The sequence below is a fragment of the Magallana gigas genome, chromosome 1 (genome assembly GCF_963853765.1).
Source record: "Magallana gigas chromosome 1, xbMagGiga1.1, whole genome shotgun sequence".
In the NCBI taxonomy this organism is placed as follows: domain Eukaryota; kingdom Metazoa; phylum Mollusca; class Bivalvia; order Ostreida; family Ostreidae; genus Magallana; species Magallana gigas.
The window spans coordinates 35590940-35612769 of record NC_088853.1 but is presented as its reverse complement, the minus strand read 5'-3'; the positions used below and the strand labels follow the sequence as shown (position 1 = coordinate 35612769).

The 21830-nt window shown below is 32.2% G+C and overlaps 1 protein-coding gene across 1 annotated transcript; it reads left to right on the top strand.

The window, feature by feature from the left end:
• Window positions 1-2682: 2682 nt before the first annotated feature.
• Window positions 2683-14306, top strand: LOC136273727 (uncharacterized). Its single transcript, XM_066079006.1, has 8 exons — window positions 2683-2768; window positions 2916-3026; window positions 3139-3351; window positions 4241-4534; window positions 4678-4779; window positions 10757-10804; window positions 13178-13248; window positions 13429-14306. Exons 3-7 carry the CDS (start codon window positions 3201-3203, stop codon window positions 13201-13203), a joined length of 621 nt encoding a protein of 206 aa, XP_065935078.1. The 5' UTR covers window positions 2683-2768; window positions 2916-3026; window positions 3139-3200; the 3' UTR covers window positions 13204-13248; window positions 13429-14306.
• Window positions 14307-21830: the final 7524 nt, after the last annotated feature.

Below are 21830 nucleotides of genomic sequence, written 5' to 3'. Positions count from 1 at the left end.
TTTAAGCTGCCTTTAAGCCATCTTTACGCTTTCTTTAAGCCACCTTTAAGCAATACATATAGCTTAAAGGTAGCTTAAAGGTGGCTTAAAGATCGTCTTTAAGCTACCTTTAAACACCTTTAAGCTATCTTTAAGGGGGACTTAAAGATGGTCATTCATCCTGTGGAAAAGATACACAGATCTGTCGAAGATCATTTTTGGTGACTACTTCTTATGTGTAACATTTTCTCCTTAACGTCCTTTGCCACCCGTTTGTTTATTCGGTCAGTCTGTGTTAATTCATTCGCTACGTGCGACCGAAAATCATGTGTCGCTTCAGCGCACACAACTCAGAACATATGTAATTGAGTAACAGTTGGAAGGGTGCTTTTATAAACAATAAGACTTTTATACGAAGTCAATCATCTTCACATTAAACATTAAAGATGTGAACTCGTAACTTGAGAATGTGGCTAATACATTTACCTGTTGAACACGCTGAACGTTTATAGTTATGAACATAATAATTCATAGTATATTATAATTAAAAGTTTGAAGTCAAAAGACATTTTGTTCTTGGAAAATACTGCTACATTATGCAATGCAGTCGATTGCCATAATAATCTTCAAAGAACTGCAAGTGTCAACGTTTTTTTAATTTCTTTGAAAGACCATGATAGTTCACTTGACAAGAATATAGCGGCAAATCAGCCTCCAAAAAATAAATGCGCTTCTCAAAGTTACACTTAAGTGAGATAGATCTGCGTTGTTGGGGATTTTATTTATTGCTAATTGTATGAAAATTGACAAAAAAAACTTTTAATTGGAGTTGTTTATTATGAGGATGTAATTAACTTAATTTACTTACAAGGTTATCTACAGCCAGTGGAATACTAATTGTAGATGAACAATGAATACCCAATATATTAAAATACAAGATTAATAGTTTCCAAAACTATAATACTATGCAGGTTGCATCCTCATTTGTATGGCTGCAGGTGAGGCGGTAAAGGTGTATCGATGTACACATACAATGTTTGACTGCGCATACGGATTCCGGTCTGTGGCTACCCATGATAGCCTGTTTATACATCAATGCGCAGTGTGATCTAGAAACTAACCAGTTTCATAACTTCTTCGAATTTCTCTAAAACGGTCTGTTTAATTCCTTCCCAGAATTCCAAATTATACGCAAGCGTAATTGAAGTTTTTTTTTTAAATTTTATTAGTCAACCCACTGACATAAAAATAAGGATTTTGCATATTATTGCATCGTCGAGAGAAGTAATATTCATTTATGTAAATAAGTTTATATAATTCACGTTTCATAGCGGTGTCTCTATGAAACAGCACCATCTGGTGTAAAATGTAGATGCTCGCTTTTTTTTTTTTAGCTAATTATATATTATTTTGAATGTCCAAGTCTACTCGTATCATTAAATAATATCAGACGACACACATTTCTCTACAGAAAAGTTCAGAGATGCCATCAAATTTGACTATTTACTAAATTTTGTCAGCACGTAACAATTCTAAGCTTGCACATAGTCTTCAACAATTTAGAGATATTTAAATAACGACGTTATCTTAGAGAATAGGGTAACGTATTTTGTAGGCGGGTTCAGTTTTAAAAAAAAATACAATTCCTGACATGAATCATGAGTACATACTGTTTATAACAATGCTTGCTACTCTTTGAAAATTTAACTCGCCATTAAACATCACATTTTTTAAAGAATGTTTGAAATGATAACACAAACTGTGTTCGACAAATAATTTTCCTAAAACTTTTTCTTCATTTCTTTTTCAAAACACGTTTTATATACAGGTTTTCAATTACAATACGTTTTGATAACAATAGCAAAACTGAAAGTTTAGTCATTATAATCGTTTGACACCTTATCATATATATTTTCAGCCCGCAGCAACAACGGAAGACCTACTCGTGGATTTGCCACGAACTCTGCTCTAGTTTTTTTAGTCTTTCTGTTTGAGCTTTGAGGATGCATGTATCATTCAAAGATTCAATACTATATAAGAACATATGATTGTGTATCAACAGAAACATGGACTCGTAGATTGAAAATTTACCTACCCCAGATTTACATCCTTCGAATAAAGTGGAAATTTTTGGAACATTTCACACTATTTCTTATCATATCATTCATTGAGCATTAAACGTTTCTTCCAATTTGTCAATATCAATGTATACAGAGGCTGCCATAACTTCATCAGGTAAAGTACGAAATCCTTTATAAAAGAAAAATTACAAAACAGGAGCGAACCTTGACCTCTTAAATAGAGGTAGGATCAGGTGCTATGGAGCAGTAAGCATCATCTGCTGACTGGTCACACCCGCCGTGTACTTTTTATCGTAATGGGGAAAACAGAAAAGTCATTAGACAATTAGGTGATTAGTTATGGTCTAATAATTAGTATGAAAAATGTCAGTCAGCATGCGACCCAGCGGAAGATTGTATTTGCTGACAAAAATAGTTTCTAAAATATTCTCTCATAATTTAAAAGTATATTTACTTTTAAATCATTGAAGTTATCTTTCTTTGTAATGACATTGCATTTTATATAAGTTCTTATTTAGGCATCAATGCGTTAACAAAATTGTTTAAAAAAAAAGATATTTCCGGACATTTGAAATAAAAAAAATAATTTGGAATACACTTCATTTTTGATGAAGACAAAAAACTTTCAATCAAATTTTTATTCTTATTTTTCATTTTTTAAAGATAACACCAGTGAAGACATTCTGAAGAGAAAACAAAGTAGTCTTGGTAAGAATCAATTTAGATAACAATCAACAGATACAATTTTAATATTACTTTTTAAATTTTTTTAATGTTATTGTTCATTGAATAAAACCAATCTCATTGGCAATTTATGTTTCTTCAATACATGATTATATCATACATGAAACGTAGGAAAGTTTCACACCAATGGTGGATCTCGTGTTCTGTTTAGCAAATTGCTTAAAAAACTAGCAGATGAGTTTCCTTCAGAAAAGGTTAACCAACTGAAATATATCATCCGACGTAAGTTTTTTTTTTTTGTTCTTATAGCTATTACTAATGAATATTAATAAAAAGAAAACTCACTCAAACATCAATAACTGAGTTTGAATTTCTGTTATATTTTCAATTGTAGTATCTTGCGATATTAAAGAAGTGAAAGAATTGAATAAGGCAAAGAATGCAGCAGATTGCTTTATGGTTCTTTGGAAAGAAGAGATTATTACCACATCGAACATTATTGCCATGCAGTTTTTACTTCAAGAGACAAAGTCTGAAGAACTGGAAAGGAAATGCGTTGAGTATGCTAAAAAACAGAACGCAATATATTATTACGAAAAGCCACCAGGTATTACTTTTATTGTGAACATCGAAATGATTGCATAATTTTTTTTTTTAATTTAGATACTTCATGTGTTTTTCTGTTTGTTGAAACTAAACATATTATATGAACTACCGGGGATGCGGTAAAAGGGATCTATAATTTCAAAAGCTTCATGTAACTATGAATTTTGATTTATGTTGGTAAATATGTTTTTGTAGTTTTCAGGTTGGTATATCTATGTTTTAAACAATAATTACACATTTAATTACACATGTATTTGTATTTATTCTAAAATTTAAAGTAGTTTTTTACAGGAATAAACATCTGATGCAACAAAAACAAAATTAGGATAGGATTTAACATTTATAAAGTTATTATCATATATAATCATTATAAGAACACATACCAGGATTACATATGATTTAGTTTTTGGTGGAATGTGTAAGAAACTGGAAATGTGAATAACAGTCTTACAATCACTATTTCTTACTTTGTTACCGATATTTACCATTACTTATACTGAGAAGAAGCTAGTTTGCAATTCAAAATACAAACAACTCAAAAAGCAATGAGATATACTTTGGAATCATTCAAAGTTCGTGTTGGCCAAATTTCGTGGATTGCTTGAATACAGTTTCGTGCGGTGACAAATTCGTATATTTGCATATACCTGCCAATAAAACAATTTACTTTTTAAACCTAATTTATCATTTTGTGGATGATCGCAATTTGCGGATAAGAGGTGCGAAGGACTTCCCAAAAACGAGCTACCACTCAATTTAATGATTCTTCAGTAAACTATGTAAAATCACACGCAAATGACACCTAATATAGTCTGTAGAATATATTTTTAAAAGGGATAACCTATTTCTGTAATTTTTTCTAATTTCTTCATCTTTTTTTTTTTTTACAGAAAACGGATGGCGAAACGTTCGTTTCCACGTAGATGCAAATTTACATTATCTTAGTACCGATGATGTAATCAAAATAAGAGAAACTGTCGCAAATATAGTTGATTGTTCTATAGAAGAGATCCGAGTTCATGGATATCTCAGATCAACGAGTTTTTTCATAGTGCTAGCAATCAAAGAGATTTACATTGGAAGACTTTTAGCTATGACGCAACACGACAAAGATAAACTCAGAAAACTAAAAATTGACTATATACGAGATGGTTTCAAGACAATAAAAATGCAGCAAACAACAGGTGACAAAGTATTTTTTCAGTTAAAAAAAAGAAATAGAAAAACGCATAGTTGTATGCATGTTACAGTATTTCTTTGCGCATTAATTAGAAGTTTTGATTAAAATATTTTATGTTCAAAATATCAATTATTTTATATTGACCAGAGGTTAAGGACCAAGATAAGTTTGGTCATCCAAATAGTAGTTTAGAATCACCTAAAGAAGAGGACATCGCTGACAAAGGTCAAAGCAAACCAGATCCAGTTGGTAAGTATATTTCTGTTATTATCAATATTTTTAAACTAAAAATAGCCTCATATTTAGATTTCTACACTAAATGAAAACTAAAACGCTATGGAAACTTTACTGAAACTTAAAGTTTAAGTTTCAGGTATAGTTCTCGCAATGCGCAAACCATGATATCGATTCAGCAAGTACCAGTTAGGTTTCAGTCAGCAGAAACTTTAGTTTAGGATTCCTGATGGTTTGAACAATGCACTTCAAATGTACTCTTGAAATGTGTGAAAAGTGGTATAAAGATAACTCGGTACCTATGAAATTATGGGTTCCAAGTTAAAAAATGTAACCTTTTTAACTTATTGGACTTGAATTATACTTGTTTGTTTAAAAATTAAATATAAGTGGATGGATACTTGTTTGTTCATTTAAATTTTACTATTTACTAGGCCAGAAAGCTAAAATTAATTAAAAAAAAGAAAAAAAATTGTTTACATTAGAAAAATTATAGCATTGAGATAAATCACTTAGAGAAAATTAGAAAAGAGTTATTTCCCTTTTTCATTATTGAATTATGTCGAACATAAGGATGAAAAAAGCTGATTTAATATCTCCAAGTAAGCAATGATTTGAGTTTTTGATGTGCACCAATAATAACATAGAAAGTACAAATCTACTTGCTACAATTTTAATGAATTAATGGTTTATGTAAAAATGTGAAATGTATGACGTCACAGGAGAGAAATTTTAGGCTAAAATTCAAAATGGTTTATGCATCGCATAACCCATTACTAAAATTTATTTGAGTTTATTAGTGATATCAATTATATTTAGTTCTAGCCTAATGTTCATGGATCCATGCACGCTTATACAGTAAGTTTCAATGTGACTTAAACTATATGTATACATGTATCTATCTTTATTTTTGGAAAAAAGGGCGATAAACAAATTTCCTAACTAATACATTTTATATGAAAAAAATTGATGAATCTCTTGTTTAAAGGGGCATGGTCACGATTTTGATCAAAAATTATTTTTAAGATTTTAATGTTTACAATGCTTGTGTAAGACATTTTTAATGAGCAATCAAAATTTGACAGTCATCTGTTGAGTTATAAGCAAGTTACACAGCTTACAATTCTTTGATATAATAGTCTTATTCACCAGTTCAATTTATAAATCAAAAGCTTCGCCTGCGTCTGTGCAACATACTTCATTGTAATTCAAATATTCACAAGTATATTCATATTATCTTCTGGTTCATAATCAACATTCTACAATATAAAAAAATAAAACATTAGATACATTTACACAATAAAAGTAAAAGGAGGGGATGGAAGGGGGGTGGGGGGTGTTGTTGCACGTATTACCCTAATATCAGGACACGGGTAAACTACCTGTTCCGCACGAGTACACTGTATCCCGTATACTCGTCAATTAACCAATCGAAATTCTTGTACTAAAAAAAAAACACCGGTAACAATAACAACACATTTTTTTCTTACCATTTATAAATACATTTATGATCTTAGTCACCAGTTTAAACAAACATAAATTATTTATAAATTAAAAACTCAAACACAAATGTAGAAACTGCTTCGCATGCGTTTGTGCAATAGAACTCGAACAATGAAGACAGTCAAAAATGGCCCCTCCCTTTATATTCCAAAATATTTCGAAACTGAGTTACTGCAAAATATTTTCTGAAACATAACCATCTTTAGCAGAATCTGATTTCCATCGACCGTGTTTATTAAATAATCGATCGCATACACCCTGATTAGCCGCTGCAGTAGCCCTGCCAGCGCGAAGTCTATGTAGGCAAAACTTTGACTTGTCTAAACCAAATGATGTTAGCCCACCAACACGAATTTCTCGAGCTCCTCTGTAAGATAAAGACTTGTCGCCTCTTAAAACATATATATTGGAATTATTACAATAAGCTACATGTCTAAATAAATATTGGTCTGATTGATCTTTTAACTTAACAAGAGTGAGACATTTTCTGGTCATCTTGGCAAAAAAAGTTATTCCATCTGTACAAGAAATAATAGCATTACTTCCCTCTCTTCCACGATCCGTCTTGCTCTTGTGAATAAATAGAGTCATACAATTTTCACAAACACATACATTAGATCTCTTAAATCGTACACGTTTCGAAAATCGTAGAAAACCAGCATAGCTTAATAGACATATACAGCATGTTCTATTATCTAATATATACATGGAGGACGATTCACTACCATAAATACTGCACAGCTGCTTCAATATATTAGAAGTAATCGGTTCTTTTTATATTAACTACTTTATGTTCAATGATTTTGTGGCAACCTTCTATAACCGATATAGTAAGATTTGATGAACAAGGATTAGGAAATCCCGCCATTTTATGTGCCCAGCTGATTGCAGAGAAAGCCTCAACTATTTTTCTCGTAGTGTTACAATTATCACCAAGACTTGTCAAATACAAGAATGCGTGGAATTCCGTGGCAGAGAGGTAGAAATATTATGCAGAGAACACCACTGAATAAGTTTTGTAAATGCATATTCATACTTTTTCCTCGTATTATCAGCTTTTGATTTCAGACATAATTCCGGAAATATGTCCACAAGTGGCATTAAGAATATATTTTAAGTCGTTCAGGATGATTTCCAGTTTGTAACTTTAAAAACAATCGAAAAACTAAATAAAATGGAGTTGTTAATCGACCATGCTTGTCGCTCTTAGACCATGCTGATCGAAAAATCAGCCGTGTCTGTTTACCTTTGACCTTGCCTGCTTAAATAGAACTATTACATTCTTATTAAGGGCCATGTCATGACTTGTTCCTCTACCTAGCCATATTCTAAGTTACCATACTTGTCGAACAGAACACGCAGAATTTTCGAACTTTGCCTGAAGTGGTCATGTCATTGATTTTTCATCTCCACAGAGTCAACTGTTAACAATCTCGAATTAAAACAATCAGAACCAAAAAGATAATGCAAATTTTTCCCGTGCTTAAAATCAGTTTGGTTTGGTTCGAATTCTAATACATCGATAACACATGGTTTATATCTCATGTTCTTATCAAACAATGAAGTCCAGAAAGCACTAGATGGCCATTTCGGAACAATAAGTGTGCCCTCACTTTTACACATTATAATGGGATTAATATTTTGACTCAATTTGCCAATTATTGTCTAAACGCCAGTTCTGTGTATACGCATGAACTGATTCAGACTCTGGATACCAACAAAAAGAATTAAACCGTTCTACTTAAGTTATATAGTCGCTATTAAACCTATCATACTATCGACAAAACTAAAGAACTGTTTAGTATTCATAATCAATCAAATTCGGCAAGTTGTCTACTTTTGTATTTTCGGTTCTAGGAATACATGAAATACTGAATAAAATAGAATTTCCAAAAAAAATTCGAAAAATATCTTATGCCAATTTCTGTTAATAAAAATTAATACTCCCTCTTAGTACAGTCTTTTAACAGGTTTGATTATCTGTATGCCAAAGTAACTTTTTTTTTCTCCAATAAATGCACCTGCAAACGAATATAAAGCTAATGGAATGGCTTTGAATTCTCTCAACGAGGAGCTCACAACAGATTCATATTTAAACCATGTTTTGTGAAAGATCTTCTACCGTATATGCACCATCTACAATGTCACTGGCATCTGAAAACACAAAAGTATCTGGTAAAGAATCTTGAATGAAGCGTTTTTCTCAAGTTCTGCAACCAAAATTCTTAATTTATTCCGTGTGAAAATAAAGACTAATTAAGCGATCGAAATGAATCTCTATGGCTAAATAAATATTTCTGGTCATAAGACTTATTACATTACTAAAAACAGGTGACATTCACTTTTTTCCTGTCGCCTTGGCAGGATCCCGAGCAGTAAATGTTGAAAATCTGTCAATAAGAAATTTGATTCTACCAATTGCGTCAGGAAACTAAAATTGAGCCACCACGAAATTGAATGATTCCCAAGTACAACCTGTCTGTTTTCAAGTAACCATTACATTAGAATCTACGATTCTTCCCATATGGTTCAATGTTAGACCCCACACCCTTTTGATCCACCCAGAAAATATGTTGTCTAACCCCAAATGAGAGAAATTAAGCTAGTGTGCACAATAAGATATGCAGGCCTATTGTATCCTACAGTTTTGTACAATTCTGTTCAGCCATCTCTGAGAAACAAGTTTAGAGCGGGAAAGAAGAAAAAGAAGACTAATAATACATGTTGTAAGAACTGTAAAAAAACAGTATGTCTCCAAATATCATTTGTGAGACTTAATAATGAAGATTGAATAGGGATAGGATCGTCAACCATCAATAATAATATTATTATAAAGATAATTGACAAATTCTGATGCTAAGGGGGTAACTTAAATATACCATTATACTTTTTTATGACATGAAATGTTAAGATTACTGATTAACTTAAAATTCGCATGCAAACAGTTCAACCCTGCACATCACGTGCTGCTCATGTGTATTATCATATGGGAAGGGATCTCATCCTTCAGTTGTGCAATGTATAATTACCGGAACTTGCATGTGGCCTTCATTTTTAAATAAACTGGTACTAAACAGCGTTATTTAGGGGCAAACACTTTGTGCAGATATTACTGTCTAATGACAGCATCTAGTTTTAATTTATTATTATCTTAATTAATTTCACACCCTAGCATGTAAACAAAATTAAAAATAGTTAAATCATTAAAACAATACGAATTATACACTTTAACTGACAACGTCATCGGAAATAGAATTGACCAACATTGACAGCAAATAAAATTTAATTTACCCAATGGACACATATTGCTTTGCTGCTGTCTGTCTGTCTGTCGGTCGGTTCACCAATAGTTTCCGTTCAATTTCTTCAAAGAGGTTGCACGTATTGAAATGAAATTTGAGATACATATTTATTATAAAAAATAATCTAGGTCAACTTTGTTTTTAGGTTCGATCGAGCAATTTTCGGTAGAGTTATGCCACATGGACTTCGTAGAATTCCACTTATTAGCAGTTTCCGTTCATTTTCTTCATAAAAATTGCACGTATTAAAATGAATTTTAGTATACAGATGTGTCATGATAATATCTAGGTCAAGTTCGATTTTGGTTACGATCGAGTTATTTTTAAGAGAGTTAACCCCCTCAAAGTTAAAAATCAACATAATTATTTGCAGTTTCCGTTCATTCTCTTCACAAAGGTTGCACGTAATGAAATGAGATTAAATATACTGATTTATCATAATAATATTACATGTAAGATCAAATTTGATTTTGGTTACAATCGAGCCATTTTCGACAGAGCAATGCCCCTTTGACTTAAAAAATTCCAATTATTTGCAGTTTCCGTTAATTTTTTTCGTGGATATGTCCAAAGGGGGCATAAGTGTTTTAGAAAAGTAATAATTGGCTTACCAAAATCACCATTAACATGTTCATGTACATATAACATGTAAGATCAAATTTGATTTTGGTTACAATCGAGCCATTTTCGACAGAGCAATGCTCCTTTGACTTAAAAAAATTCCAATTATTTGCAGTTTCCGTTATTTTTTTTTCGTGGATGTTTCCAAAGGGGGCATAAGTGTTTTAGAAAAGTAATAATCGGCTTACCAAAATCACAATTAAGCAGTTCATGTTAAAGGATTTTGGAATAATTGCCTGGGAGAGATTCTGTCTGCACATGGGGATGAGGGATGGATGGGAAGTTGTTTTTAATAAAACATGTATACTCGCCATCTTGTCTTCATAACACTATTATAGTTTTTCTACTCCACAATGAAACTGAATTAAATGCATATATGAGACTCTACGACAGGTTTGTGCGTGGGCTATGGTACACAGGTAACTGTTAATTAAATGATTGTAAAATACATCAAACTAATTAATAAAGAAAATGAATATAAACATCATTAAATAAGTGGTATAAGTTCGTGTTTAATTGTTGTAATGCACTTTGATTTTTATCATTTTTTAAACCATTAATTTTAGAAAAGAAAGATGTGTCGAAAAAAGCAAACGTGACGTTAGAAGTACAAGGTAAGCTTTCCTTTTTATCGTTACATTGTGGTTTTTTTTTTAAAGAATTGCGAACAGAAAATCCAGGCGAGAATATTATATAGAGACATTGACAACATTCCTAGGTCAGCTGATTCAGTCAGGCGACCTAAAACAGTTGGTGTCAGTTTATCCTTTCTCCGTCGTCATCGTTAAGAATTACATTACATTTTACATTCTATAGAGTTCCTTTTACAGACCTGAAAGAGCTAGAAGTACTGTGAGCAAGCTCACAATTGAAAAAATCATAAATCATGTATTTTTTCTATTTTAGAAAATATTGGGCGAATCTTTTTAACCGTCCATTTTCTATAGAAAACAACTGTTCTATTTTTTAAAACTGTTAATGCAAATATGAGTACACAAACCAATTCCTCTTTTTTAAATTCCGTTTATTTCAAGTAAACTGTTAATGATTGAGGACATTTGCATCATTATGTTAACAAACATGACTCGAATTAGACTAAAATCCACATGTCAAGCAGCCATTTAATATAAACATTTTGAATTATAAGTACACTGAGCCCGAATTTTTCCGAGGTGTTTTTCCCACATTTTTTTTCCAGAAACAAAAATACATCAAGGCAGGCCATTTTCAGAAAGACGACGATTATAATGATAATTAATAAATAATAATTCATGTGGCCTGGGACAAGCAAGCTTTGTGTCAAATTTTTCCACAAATACAAGACATGACACAAACAGGAATTAAGCATTTTTTAAACAATGACCTTAAACTTCCCCAATTGACCTTTAATCAAGGTCATGACACACCCTCATGTTATTAGCAATCATTGTGTGGAGTAAGAACATTCAATGCTTCTCTATAAAAAAGATATAGACCAGACACGAATTTTGCACTTTTTCTGCCAGTGACCTTGACTTTGCCCAAATGAAATTGGTTCAAGGTCACTAAACATCCTTAGGTCATGAGCAATCCTTGGGTGAAGTAAGAACTTCCAATGTTTCTCCATAAGAAAGATGTGGACCGGACACAAATTTTACACAGACAGATTGGCAGACGGGGTGATTCCTATATACCCACCCACCCCCCAAACTTCGTGTATACAAACTGAACTTATTATTGCGTAGATAAGGAAGCTGTACACCAAACTGTAAAGTTCATGGCCTTAGGGTAGGGGGTTTGACTATGGACCAAAACGGTCATGCAATTTTATTGTACATACGGTTTATAAAAAATATTTTTTTTCTGTTGAAATTGAGGAAAGACTTACTTCTCATTAAGAAAGTACAGAAAGCTCTCTATATAAGGTCAATTTCTGGTAAGTGAGTTTGGATTAAATATTTGGTGCAAACTTCATTATGACTTTACAATTCATTCAAGGCATATTTAGTGTACGTTTTAGAGCTTGCGTTGAAAAAAAATATCTTATTGACATTTACCGGTATATGAAATAATTGCAAAACCTTGTCCTGATACATGTTTTAAGACTAATTTTCTATGCAAAGGGAATTAAAAAAACAACTTATCCTTTGCGGTTGACTGGATTAGATTTCATCATCTTAAGATATCTGGTTTAGGCGTTGGAATTGAAATTTTTACACATTAATAGCCTTAATATGTTGAACAATTTCTGTCTTTTTTGGTAGATACTGTGTCCGAAAAAAATTGATTAAACCAAACTTAAAAGGAAAACATATACATGTTCGCGACTTTAACTCTTTTTATTGCAAATGTCTGAAAGAATGAGAATTCAGCTGTTTTGAAATATAATGAAGATGAGGGAGTCATCCAACTTACCTGAATTATGCAAACATCAATACATCATTCATGAAAAATGAAAAATACTTGGAAAGGTGCTTTTGTTGCAGTAGTCAATTGTTAAAATATAAGTTTTAAGTCTTATGTCAAAGATCTTAAAAAACAATTATATTTTCTTATGTTTAGAAGTTTAAAAAATCATCTGAGTACTACAATTGTTTTCTTATTTCTTTGAAAGACCTTGGATCATAGTTCATTAGACCTGCAAACTAGCGACATATTTCTTAAAATATATCCAATTCTCAATGTTACACTTAAATAATATGGCATATACCTACTACTGACTGTGAGGACGAAAGCAAGTTCATCGTCCCGAAGACAACAACTATTTCAAGATGCGAAGCCGAGGGAAATATTTGCTTTCAAGGGGGGGGGGGGGGGGGGCGGGGGCGATAAACATTCTATCGTCTGACCAGTTAGTAAAATGCAATGTGAAAATCTTGTAAATTTGAAAGCGGATGGAAATGAAGATGTTTCATAAAAAAAAGATTCTAGCCCTACGCATCCCCCCAAGAGCAGTACTGAGCCTATAGTCTGAATACTAACCTCATATTAGTGCATTTTTCTTTAAGGGGTTTCAGTTGAGAAATTGAATTGAGTGACAAGACAATTTTGATGACGTTGAGACCCTGTCATGTGAACTGTGAGTATGAATATTCCTTCCTTTTCTTACATTTTTATTAGATTGCAATTAATATTCAAGGTGTAAATTATTTTTATCAAACTTTAATGACATATTATTTTCCTTCTACTTTCAATCGTATTTATATAAGAACATATTATGTGTTGATGAATATAATTGTTTTCCAATTTTAATTTACAGACGACAAAGAGAAATTAGTTACCAAATGCTAGTAGTATTGTGCAAATAAGTCAAACGGGAAAAAATTTGATATTCGTTTTAGTAAAGTTGTGTATCAGGACGGCATGCAGTGCAATGGCGAAAACGTATGTTGTTATTGCTGCATCGACTTTGATCTGCTTCAGATCCCTCGGAAATTCTATCACCGTGTGTGTTGTTGCATTATCCAAACGGCTGCACACTCCGACATACGTCACGATTGGATGCCTACCAGTGTCTGACGTACTCGTCTCCGTGACGCAATATGTTTGTATTCTACCCGGTCTAATTGAATATTTTGATGATAATTCTAGAGGTATTATGTATCGGACATTTAGTTTTTTGTATTCATTCAGCATTTTTTCATATGATTTTAGTATAATATGTAAGTTTTTTTTCATAGCTAACCATCTGCACAGTTTGAAACTGAATTGTAAAACAATTTTGTGGATGTTTTTTGCCGTTCGGGTAAGCTCTATTGTCGTTTCCATCGGATAGGGATTAGTGAACTGCTATTTTTATTCGATGTATTATCCATCGAAACAGCAGTTTTTTGCCGAGGTTGGGTTCGGCTTGTATGTTTCTGAAATGCCATTTATTGTAGTAGTTTTCAATGTTCGAAAGCTGTATTATCTATATAACCAAACAACTTCTGTTCGACGAACCAGAATAGCACATTTGATGTCGTTGATGTTTTGGATTATTATCGTGGTTTATCTTCTCAGCACAATTTATCCTTTATTTTACATAATCGACTATAGACAGGCTACTTCTAGATAGAAACCTATACATGGTTTATGATATGTTTGTTTTTTCATTGCTTGTTAATAGCTGTTTGAATCCTTTGATTTATTTCATGCTTTCACCCCCTGTTATGAAGACTTGTATCACGATTAAGAAGATGTAGTAACAGAGTTACAAATGCTTAAATAATCATAAAAACCTGTACTCACAATAAAAATAAATGAGAATGTATACCCTTTAACTCACACACTTTGCAAAGGTCACTTCTAAAGTGGAACTTAGACATGGTTCATGAGATGTTTGTTTTTTCATTGCTTGTGAATACTTGTTTGAATCCTTTGATACATTTCATGTTTTCGCCCCCTGTTTTAAGACTTAAGATCCCGATTTAAAAATGTGGTAACAGAAGCACAAATATATAACCAACTAGTAGGCTAATTGTTCTCGAACAATTAGAGGTCTTTCCACCTTAATATATTTAATGAATTGCTAGATTGCTCAATAAGGTATACAAACAGTTATTATACCTATAATTCATGATGTACTATAGAATGGGAAAACCACAAAGCCATGAAATGATAAAAGATTTTTAAAGAGATTTTTTTTAATTTTCAAGCCATTTCTTTAAGAATTCCATGCTGTATATATCGTACACATTTTTTAATTACTTTTCTGATTTTTTTTTCCCACTTACTATGAACAAAACTGAGCCAAAAGAATATTCTTTACACAATCATATAAACAGTCAACCTAACAATAGAAGAGAGTGTTCTGGAGGCTAGCTGTCTGTACAAAATGAATGGGTTGACTGTAAAACAAGTTCCACTTGAGTAACCACAGGACTTGATGTGATACCTGGCTGACCCAATTGTATACCTTATTGCGCAATCCAGCAAGCTATTGAAACCCTTACTATAATTCTGTATTTCAAATGATATGAAAATTCATTAATTAACCAACTTCCAAATGACATTGACCTTTGACCTTTATGTCATTCATTATGTTCGGCCAAGGTAGAGGCTTCTATTCCAAGTGGTCCGAACTCTCTATGATGGAGAGTAAAAAAGTTGGAAATGATTTTATGGAAGTTTCAATACTTTCAGGGGCAATAACTGCTATAAGGGGGCCTCAGATCCTTTTGGTATGAATAGATTGAAGAACCCTCTAAGTGTAATGAAGACGTTGGTAAAAGTTCCAAATCTCTATCTCTTATGGTTCCAGATTTCGTACAATAGGGGCTATAACTCTGTAATTATTCAAAGGTATGAGCCAAGGGGCTATATTTTAAAATGGCTTAAGATGTCCTACTTCATCCATAAAAAAGTTTTTCTCTACCACCCTAAACAAAAGAATTATAAAAACTCATTAATTAACAGCTTCTCAAATGACCTTGACCTTTGACCTTTATGTCATTTTGTTTGGCCAAGGTAGACGCTTCCATCCCAAGTGGTCCGAAGTCTTAATGATAAGTTATAAAAAAGTTGGAAGAGATTTTATGGAAATTTAAAAACTTTCAGGGGCAATAACTACTACAAGGGGGCCTCAGATCCTTTTGGTATGAATAGATTGAAGAACCCTTTAAGTGTAATTAAGACATTGGTAAAAGTTCCAAATCTCTATCTCTTATGGTTTCAGAGGAGTAGCGATAACAAGCATTTCCTTCTCAAAGGGCAATAACTTTATAAGTTCTAGGAGTTCTTTGACACAGGGTCAATTGGTACCATAACTTTTAATGAGCAATTACGTAAAGTTTTAATTGTATGGGTATCTCTAATAATAAAAAAGTCACCCCGAGCTAAATAGAAAAAAAGAAGAAGAGGAGGAAGAAGAATAAAAAACAAAAAGAAAACAATAGGTCTTTCACCTGAAAGGTGGAAAGACCTAATTATAGTCACAATACTATGTACTTAGAATGAAAACATGAAAACAAGAATTGATATCAAATTACTTTTTTGTGAGCAGAATTATAAAATCATAATTTATAGAGCATACCATAATATCTTATTTCATAATATATTTTAAATGCATATAACTTTTAATGCAATATATTTCATATATTTTACACTGGCTTGTGTGTGTGTGGTGGAATAAGTTGAATAAGATTCTCTCTCCTTTACCAGTAGATGTTTACATGTAATTTTGATGACTGTCAATTCTCAATGGCTATTGTAACATAACTTGTTACTTTTGTATTAAAAGCCGGTATTGTTTTGTAATTGTGGAAAGACTACATCGTACACGATAGATGTTCGTTTTTTTTATTAAATCATTAACTAATATAACTCTGCATGTTCTAAGTATGTTAAATTATTAAAACATATGACAATGTAGTAGTCTATTTTTTTTTTAAATTTATTTTTATACAGTACAGACATTCAGTCACACACACATACACACACACACTTATGAAAAAACACCCAAATGTCTAATTTAGTGGTTACATGTACTTACCTACATGGAAAGGAAAAAAGAGAAAGCTTAAGTAACAAAAGAGAAACATAAAAAATAGTCGTAATGAAATAAATTAGATGTCAGCATCAAAGATGCCTTTCAAATTATCCCATATTTTTTTTTAAATATTGTAATTTACAAGTTTGTATTGCAGAATATCTTATAATATATCATTAATATATATCATCAATATATATTTTAGTTTTAAATGACTAAGGAAAGCAATCAAACATGGAAACTTATTCAACAAAAGACAACAAAATAAATATTGTTTAAGATAAAGACTTTGTTATGAAACGACAATGGAAGCTGGCCAAGTATAATATTAGACATATGAAATCCAACTCTTTCAGGGGTCTTTCTTCTGTAAATATATAAACTAAGTTCACTCCATAGGGTATGTATTTTCTCACAAGAAAAAAAGAACATGTATAATAGTTTCAACGCTACTTTCACGGAATCCACAACTGTCAGTAGTTTTGATATAATTTTTTTAAGGTAGTAGCCAACTGGAAAAAAAATTGTGTAAGATTCTATATCTGAAGCCATTGTACAGAAGAATCTTTGGTAGTTTTAAAACAAATCTTAAAAAATGTAACATACAGTACGATAGTCAACATTATAATCAGTTAGATCTGTTTTCCATTTAGTTACAGCAATTGGAACAACTACAATTGTGCACTTTTCAGGAGGTATAACTGTTTGGAAAAAAATGGTATACATGGATTTGGATTTCTTTTAACAGAAGTCCTGTCAATATTAGACATTTTGCAAAACTTAAAAATTGCTGTTTTTACACTATTGTATTGCATATGTCCCTGAGATTATACCAACATTTCAATTCACCGATACCTTAAAAAATACAATTTTCATGATAAAAAATTTTTTCTAACATTTACACCGGTCTTGTGCCAGGCTTTAATAAAAAAAATATTTATTTGCTATGTGTACGTTTGGTTGTACCATACTGGAGTATTAAAAAACAATCTTTTACCTTTGGGTGATCGTTAAAAGTTGTAATAATACATAACCATGAATTTAACAAATCTTTCCAAAAATCATTGTTTACCTTGTGTAAACATTCGATTACAAAACTATCACCAAAATCAAGCAATTTCTCTACGGAGCAGTTAAAGTGCTAAAAATAATGAACATAATATCTTTCAAAAGAGCAAATTTTGCTGAGGTTGGGTTTGGCTTGTATATTTGTGGATTTCTATTTATTATTGTACATGTAGTAGTTTTCAATGTTCGAAAGCAGTATTATTTGTTTAACCAAACAGCTTCTGTTCGACGAGCCAGAATAGCAAACTCAATGTCGTTGATGCTTTGGATTATCATTGTGATTTATCTCCTTAGCACAATCTATCCTTTAATTTGCACAATAAACTATGCATTGTTAAACAGTCCACTTCTTGATAGTAGCTTAGACTTAGTTCATGATATGTTTTCTTTTTCGTTGCTTGTCAATACTTGTGTGAATCCTCTGATATATTTCATGATTTCACCCCCTGTTTTAAGATTTTTTTTTGATTTGATGACGGAAATCACAATAACCAGAGAGAAGTGACGTCAGATGGTTAAGGGAAAAAAAGTTCACCAACTTAAATCTTTTTCGTTCTACAGAAAGTCGGTGATATTTTAAAGTTTAATAATGGGATCTGCCGATTTTAAAGCCGAAGGTATGTAGCTCCATGTCTGCAAAGATTTTTTATGAAGGACATAGACGCTGCTTTTGTTTCTTGTTAAAAAGTTGCGATTTACAACGCACTCATATTTGCGCTAATTTTTGACTGATTAAGCTTATTTCCACACGTAAATTGCAACGTTTTAACACGAATTTTAGCTCCAAGGTCATCTATTATCCATTTTTAGACTGCAAGATACAGACCTACAGCTAGACATTTTACAGACTTAACAATATTGCACAATATATATTTTGTTATTCATAATTTATTTTACATTCATTTAAACTTAAGCTTGTGAAAGAGGAATAATGATGGAGTTTGATTGCGGTTTCTAGCTCACCTGAACCGAAGGTTCAAGTGAGCTTTTCTGATCACCCGTTGTCCGTCCGTCCGTCTGTCTGTCCGTCCGTCTGTAAACTTTTCACATTTTCAACTTCTTCTCAAAAACCACTGGGCCAAATTTAACCAAATTTGGTACAAAGCATCCTTATGGAAAGGGGGCTACAAATTGTTAAAATAAAGGGCACAGCCCTTTTCAAAAAGGAGATAATTGCGAAACAGTAAGTTTAGGGTGCATGTCTTTAAAAATCTTCTTCTCAAGAACCACGGCACCAGAAATGCCAATATTTACACAAAAGCTTGTATATATAGTGAAGATTCTAAATTGTAAAAATCGTGACCCTCGGACCAAAACTGGGGCCCCAGGCGGGGTTCAAAGTTTAACATAGAAATACATAAGAAAATGTTTAAAAAATCTTCTTCTCAAGAACCACTGCACCAGAAATGCCAATATTTACACAAAAGCTTTTATATATAGTGAAGATTCTAAATTGTAAAAATGGTGACCCTCGGACCAAAACTGGGGCCCCAGGCGGGGTTCAAAGTTTAACATAGAAATACATAGGAAATTTTTTTTTTAAAATCTTCTTCTCAAGAACCACTACACCAGAAATGCCAATATTTACACAAAAGCTTGTATGTATAATGAAGATTCTAAATTGTAGAAATCGTCACCCTCGGACCAAGACTGGGGCCCCAGGCGGGGTTCAAAGTTTAACATAGAACTACATATGAAAAATGTTTAAAAATTTTCTTCTCAAGAACCACTTCACCAAAAATGCCAATACATACACATAAGGTTGTATACATAGTGAAGATTGTAAAAATCGTGACCCCCGAACAAAAAGTGGGGCCCCAGTAGGGGTTTAGATTTTAACATATGTAGGAAAATGTTTTAAAATCTTCTTCTCAAGAAATATAGTGCAACTGTTTGGGATATTACTATGCATACATGTACATCCTTAAATAATGTAGATTCAAAAAATTGTAACTCCCGGACAATTGATGGGCACCAAGAGGGGTTCAAAATTTAAACATTTTAAAAAAAATAAAGGAAAAGTTTTAAAATTTTCTTCTCAAGAACTACAATGTTTTAGTTTGTGGAATTTCTATGCATGCATCCTTCGATTATGTAGATTCCTAATTGGTAAAATCGTGACCATCGGACCAATACTGGGGCCCCAAGATGGGGTCAAAATTTATTAAAGAAATATAAAGGTAACATGTTAAAAAATCTTCTTCTCGAGAACTACAATGCTTCAATTTGTGAGATTACTATCATGCATACAACCTTGGATAATGAAGGTTCGACAGTTTTAAAATAGTGACCCCTGGACTAATACTAGAGACCCAAGATGGGTTTAAAGTTAAATGTAGAAGTACCGGTATATATGGAAAATGTTTAAAAATCTTCTTTTCGAGAACTACAATGCATCAATTTGTCAGTTAACTACGTCTGCACCCTCAAATAGTGTAAATTCGAAATTATAAAAGCCGTGATCTCAATCTAATACTGGGGCCCCAAGAGGTGTTCAAAGTTTAGCATAGAAATATAGAGGGAAAATGTTGAAAAATCTTTTTCTAGGGAACTATAATGCTTCAGCTTGTGAGATAACTAGGCAAGCATCCTTAAATAATGTAGATTCCAAATAATTAAAACTTTAGCACTGGACTAATACTGTGGCCCCAAGAGGGGTTCAAAGTTTAACATAGAAAGATATATTGAAAATGTTTTTAAAAAGTTTTTCTCGAGAACTATAATGCTACAGTTTGTGAGATTACTATGCAAGGATCCTCAAATTGTGTAAACTCTAATGTAGTGGAACCAAGAGTTATCTTTCTTGTGTTCTGTACAGTCTGAGAGTTATTCCTCTTGAAGTGGAACTCTGCTATGTTCAGTTTTTCAGGTTGTGTACGTGCGGTCCCACTGCAGTGCTTCACATTTTCATTCCTATGTTACTATTTATGTTGTTCAAGCCAACCATAAACCTCGGACCATAACTGGGTCCCGAGAAAGGGGTTCAATGTTAAAAATAGAAAAAGCATATGCTACGAAATGTAATGTTACAAGGAACTGCTGTTCAGGTGAGCGATGTGGCCCATGGGCCTCTTGTTTAAAACCGCAATGTATTATTATGTGTAGTTTAAGTAAAATCACATGTGCTTAAGGGTTTTTTGTTCTAAGTCAGTTACGTTTTAATTGTCATTTTATCATTGTACAGTTTATAAACGAATATCTTTTTTTCTTATTTCGATAATGGTCAGCTTATTGTTGTTACATGTATAACATTATATATCAGTGTTTCATACACTACATTGTCATTTAGTTAACAGAGAACACAGAAAGACGAACATTTTTAAAACGAGGATATAAGTAATTTGCACTTAAACTTGTAAAATCGATTTTTGGTCTTATATGAAAAAAAAATAATAAAAAAATACAACATCCTTAACTGGTTTCTAACCTGCAATCTTTGGATTTGCTTATCCATTACGCTATCCGTTCGCTACTTTAACTAGTATGCGCTCGAAATTCTATAAACTATGGGCACTATTTGTGAAACTATACCGGACTGCAACTGACTTGTGTATACTGAGGTCTATAATAGAATTTATAGCACGGTCATGTGACATCAATCGACCAATCATGTGCTTGGGAAAAATACGATATTATATATATATATACACTTTAGGTTTTAATGTTAAATGTCTGACTTTTATTAATAATGCTACTTACATTGGATATAACTGTGAAGCTTGTTAATGTATCTTAATTTATATTTAATTCAACGTTTTTTAAATAACCTTGATCAGTACGCATTACTTTTATTTCTCTTTAATTACTGTGGTGTCAATAAAAAATATTTATGGTTTATTTTGTTTTCTTCTTAAGGTAACTCCATACTCGTTAAAATTATCTGATGAAGTTGAAAACAGAAATGATTTCAATTTAATAGACTTAAATTTCATCAATTATAACCAAAAAAAAAATACACGTCATCACACCTTTTGAGATGTCAGATAAACATGAACTAAAGCATAATTAAGCATCAGAAAACCATACTTTTTTTTTTTGCTAAAAGTGAAATATTTGTACACTTCTTTGGCATGTTAAAAGGACAAACCCTATTGATTTTTAAGTCAATTGATTCAATACTTTTG

What these genes read in the sequence shown, in the direction of transcription:
- LOC136273727 (XM_066079006.1), top strand. Translation starts at nt 3,201, where the DNA reads ATGGTTCTTTGGAAAGAAGAGATTATTACCACATCGAACATTATTGCC. An exon ending in TTATTACGAAAAGCCACCAG is followed by an intron (nt 3,352 to 4,240) that starts GTATTACTTTTA and finishes TTTTTTTTACAG; the next exon opens with AAAACGGATGGCGAAACGTT. An exon ending in CGTGACGTTAGAAGTACAAG is followed by an intron (nt 10,805 to 13,177) that starts GTAAGCTTTCCT and finishes TTTTTCTTTAAG; the next exon opens with GGGTTTCAGTTGAGAAATTG.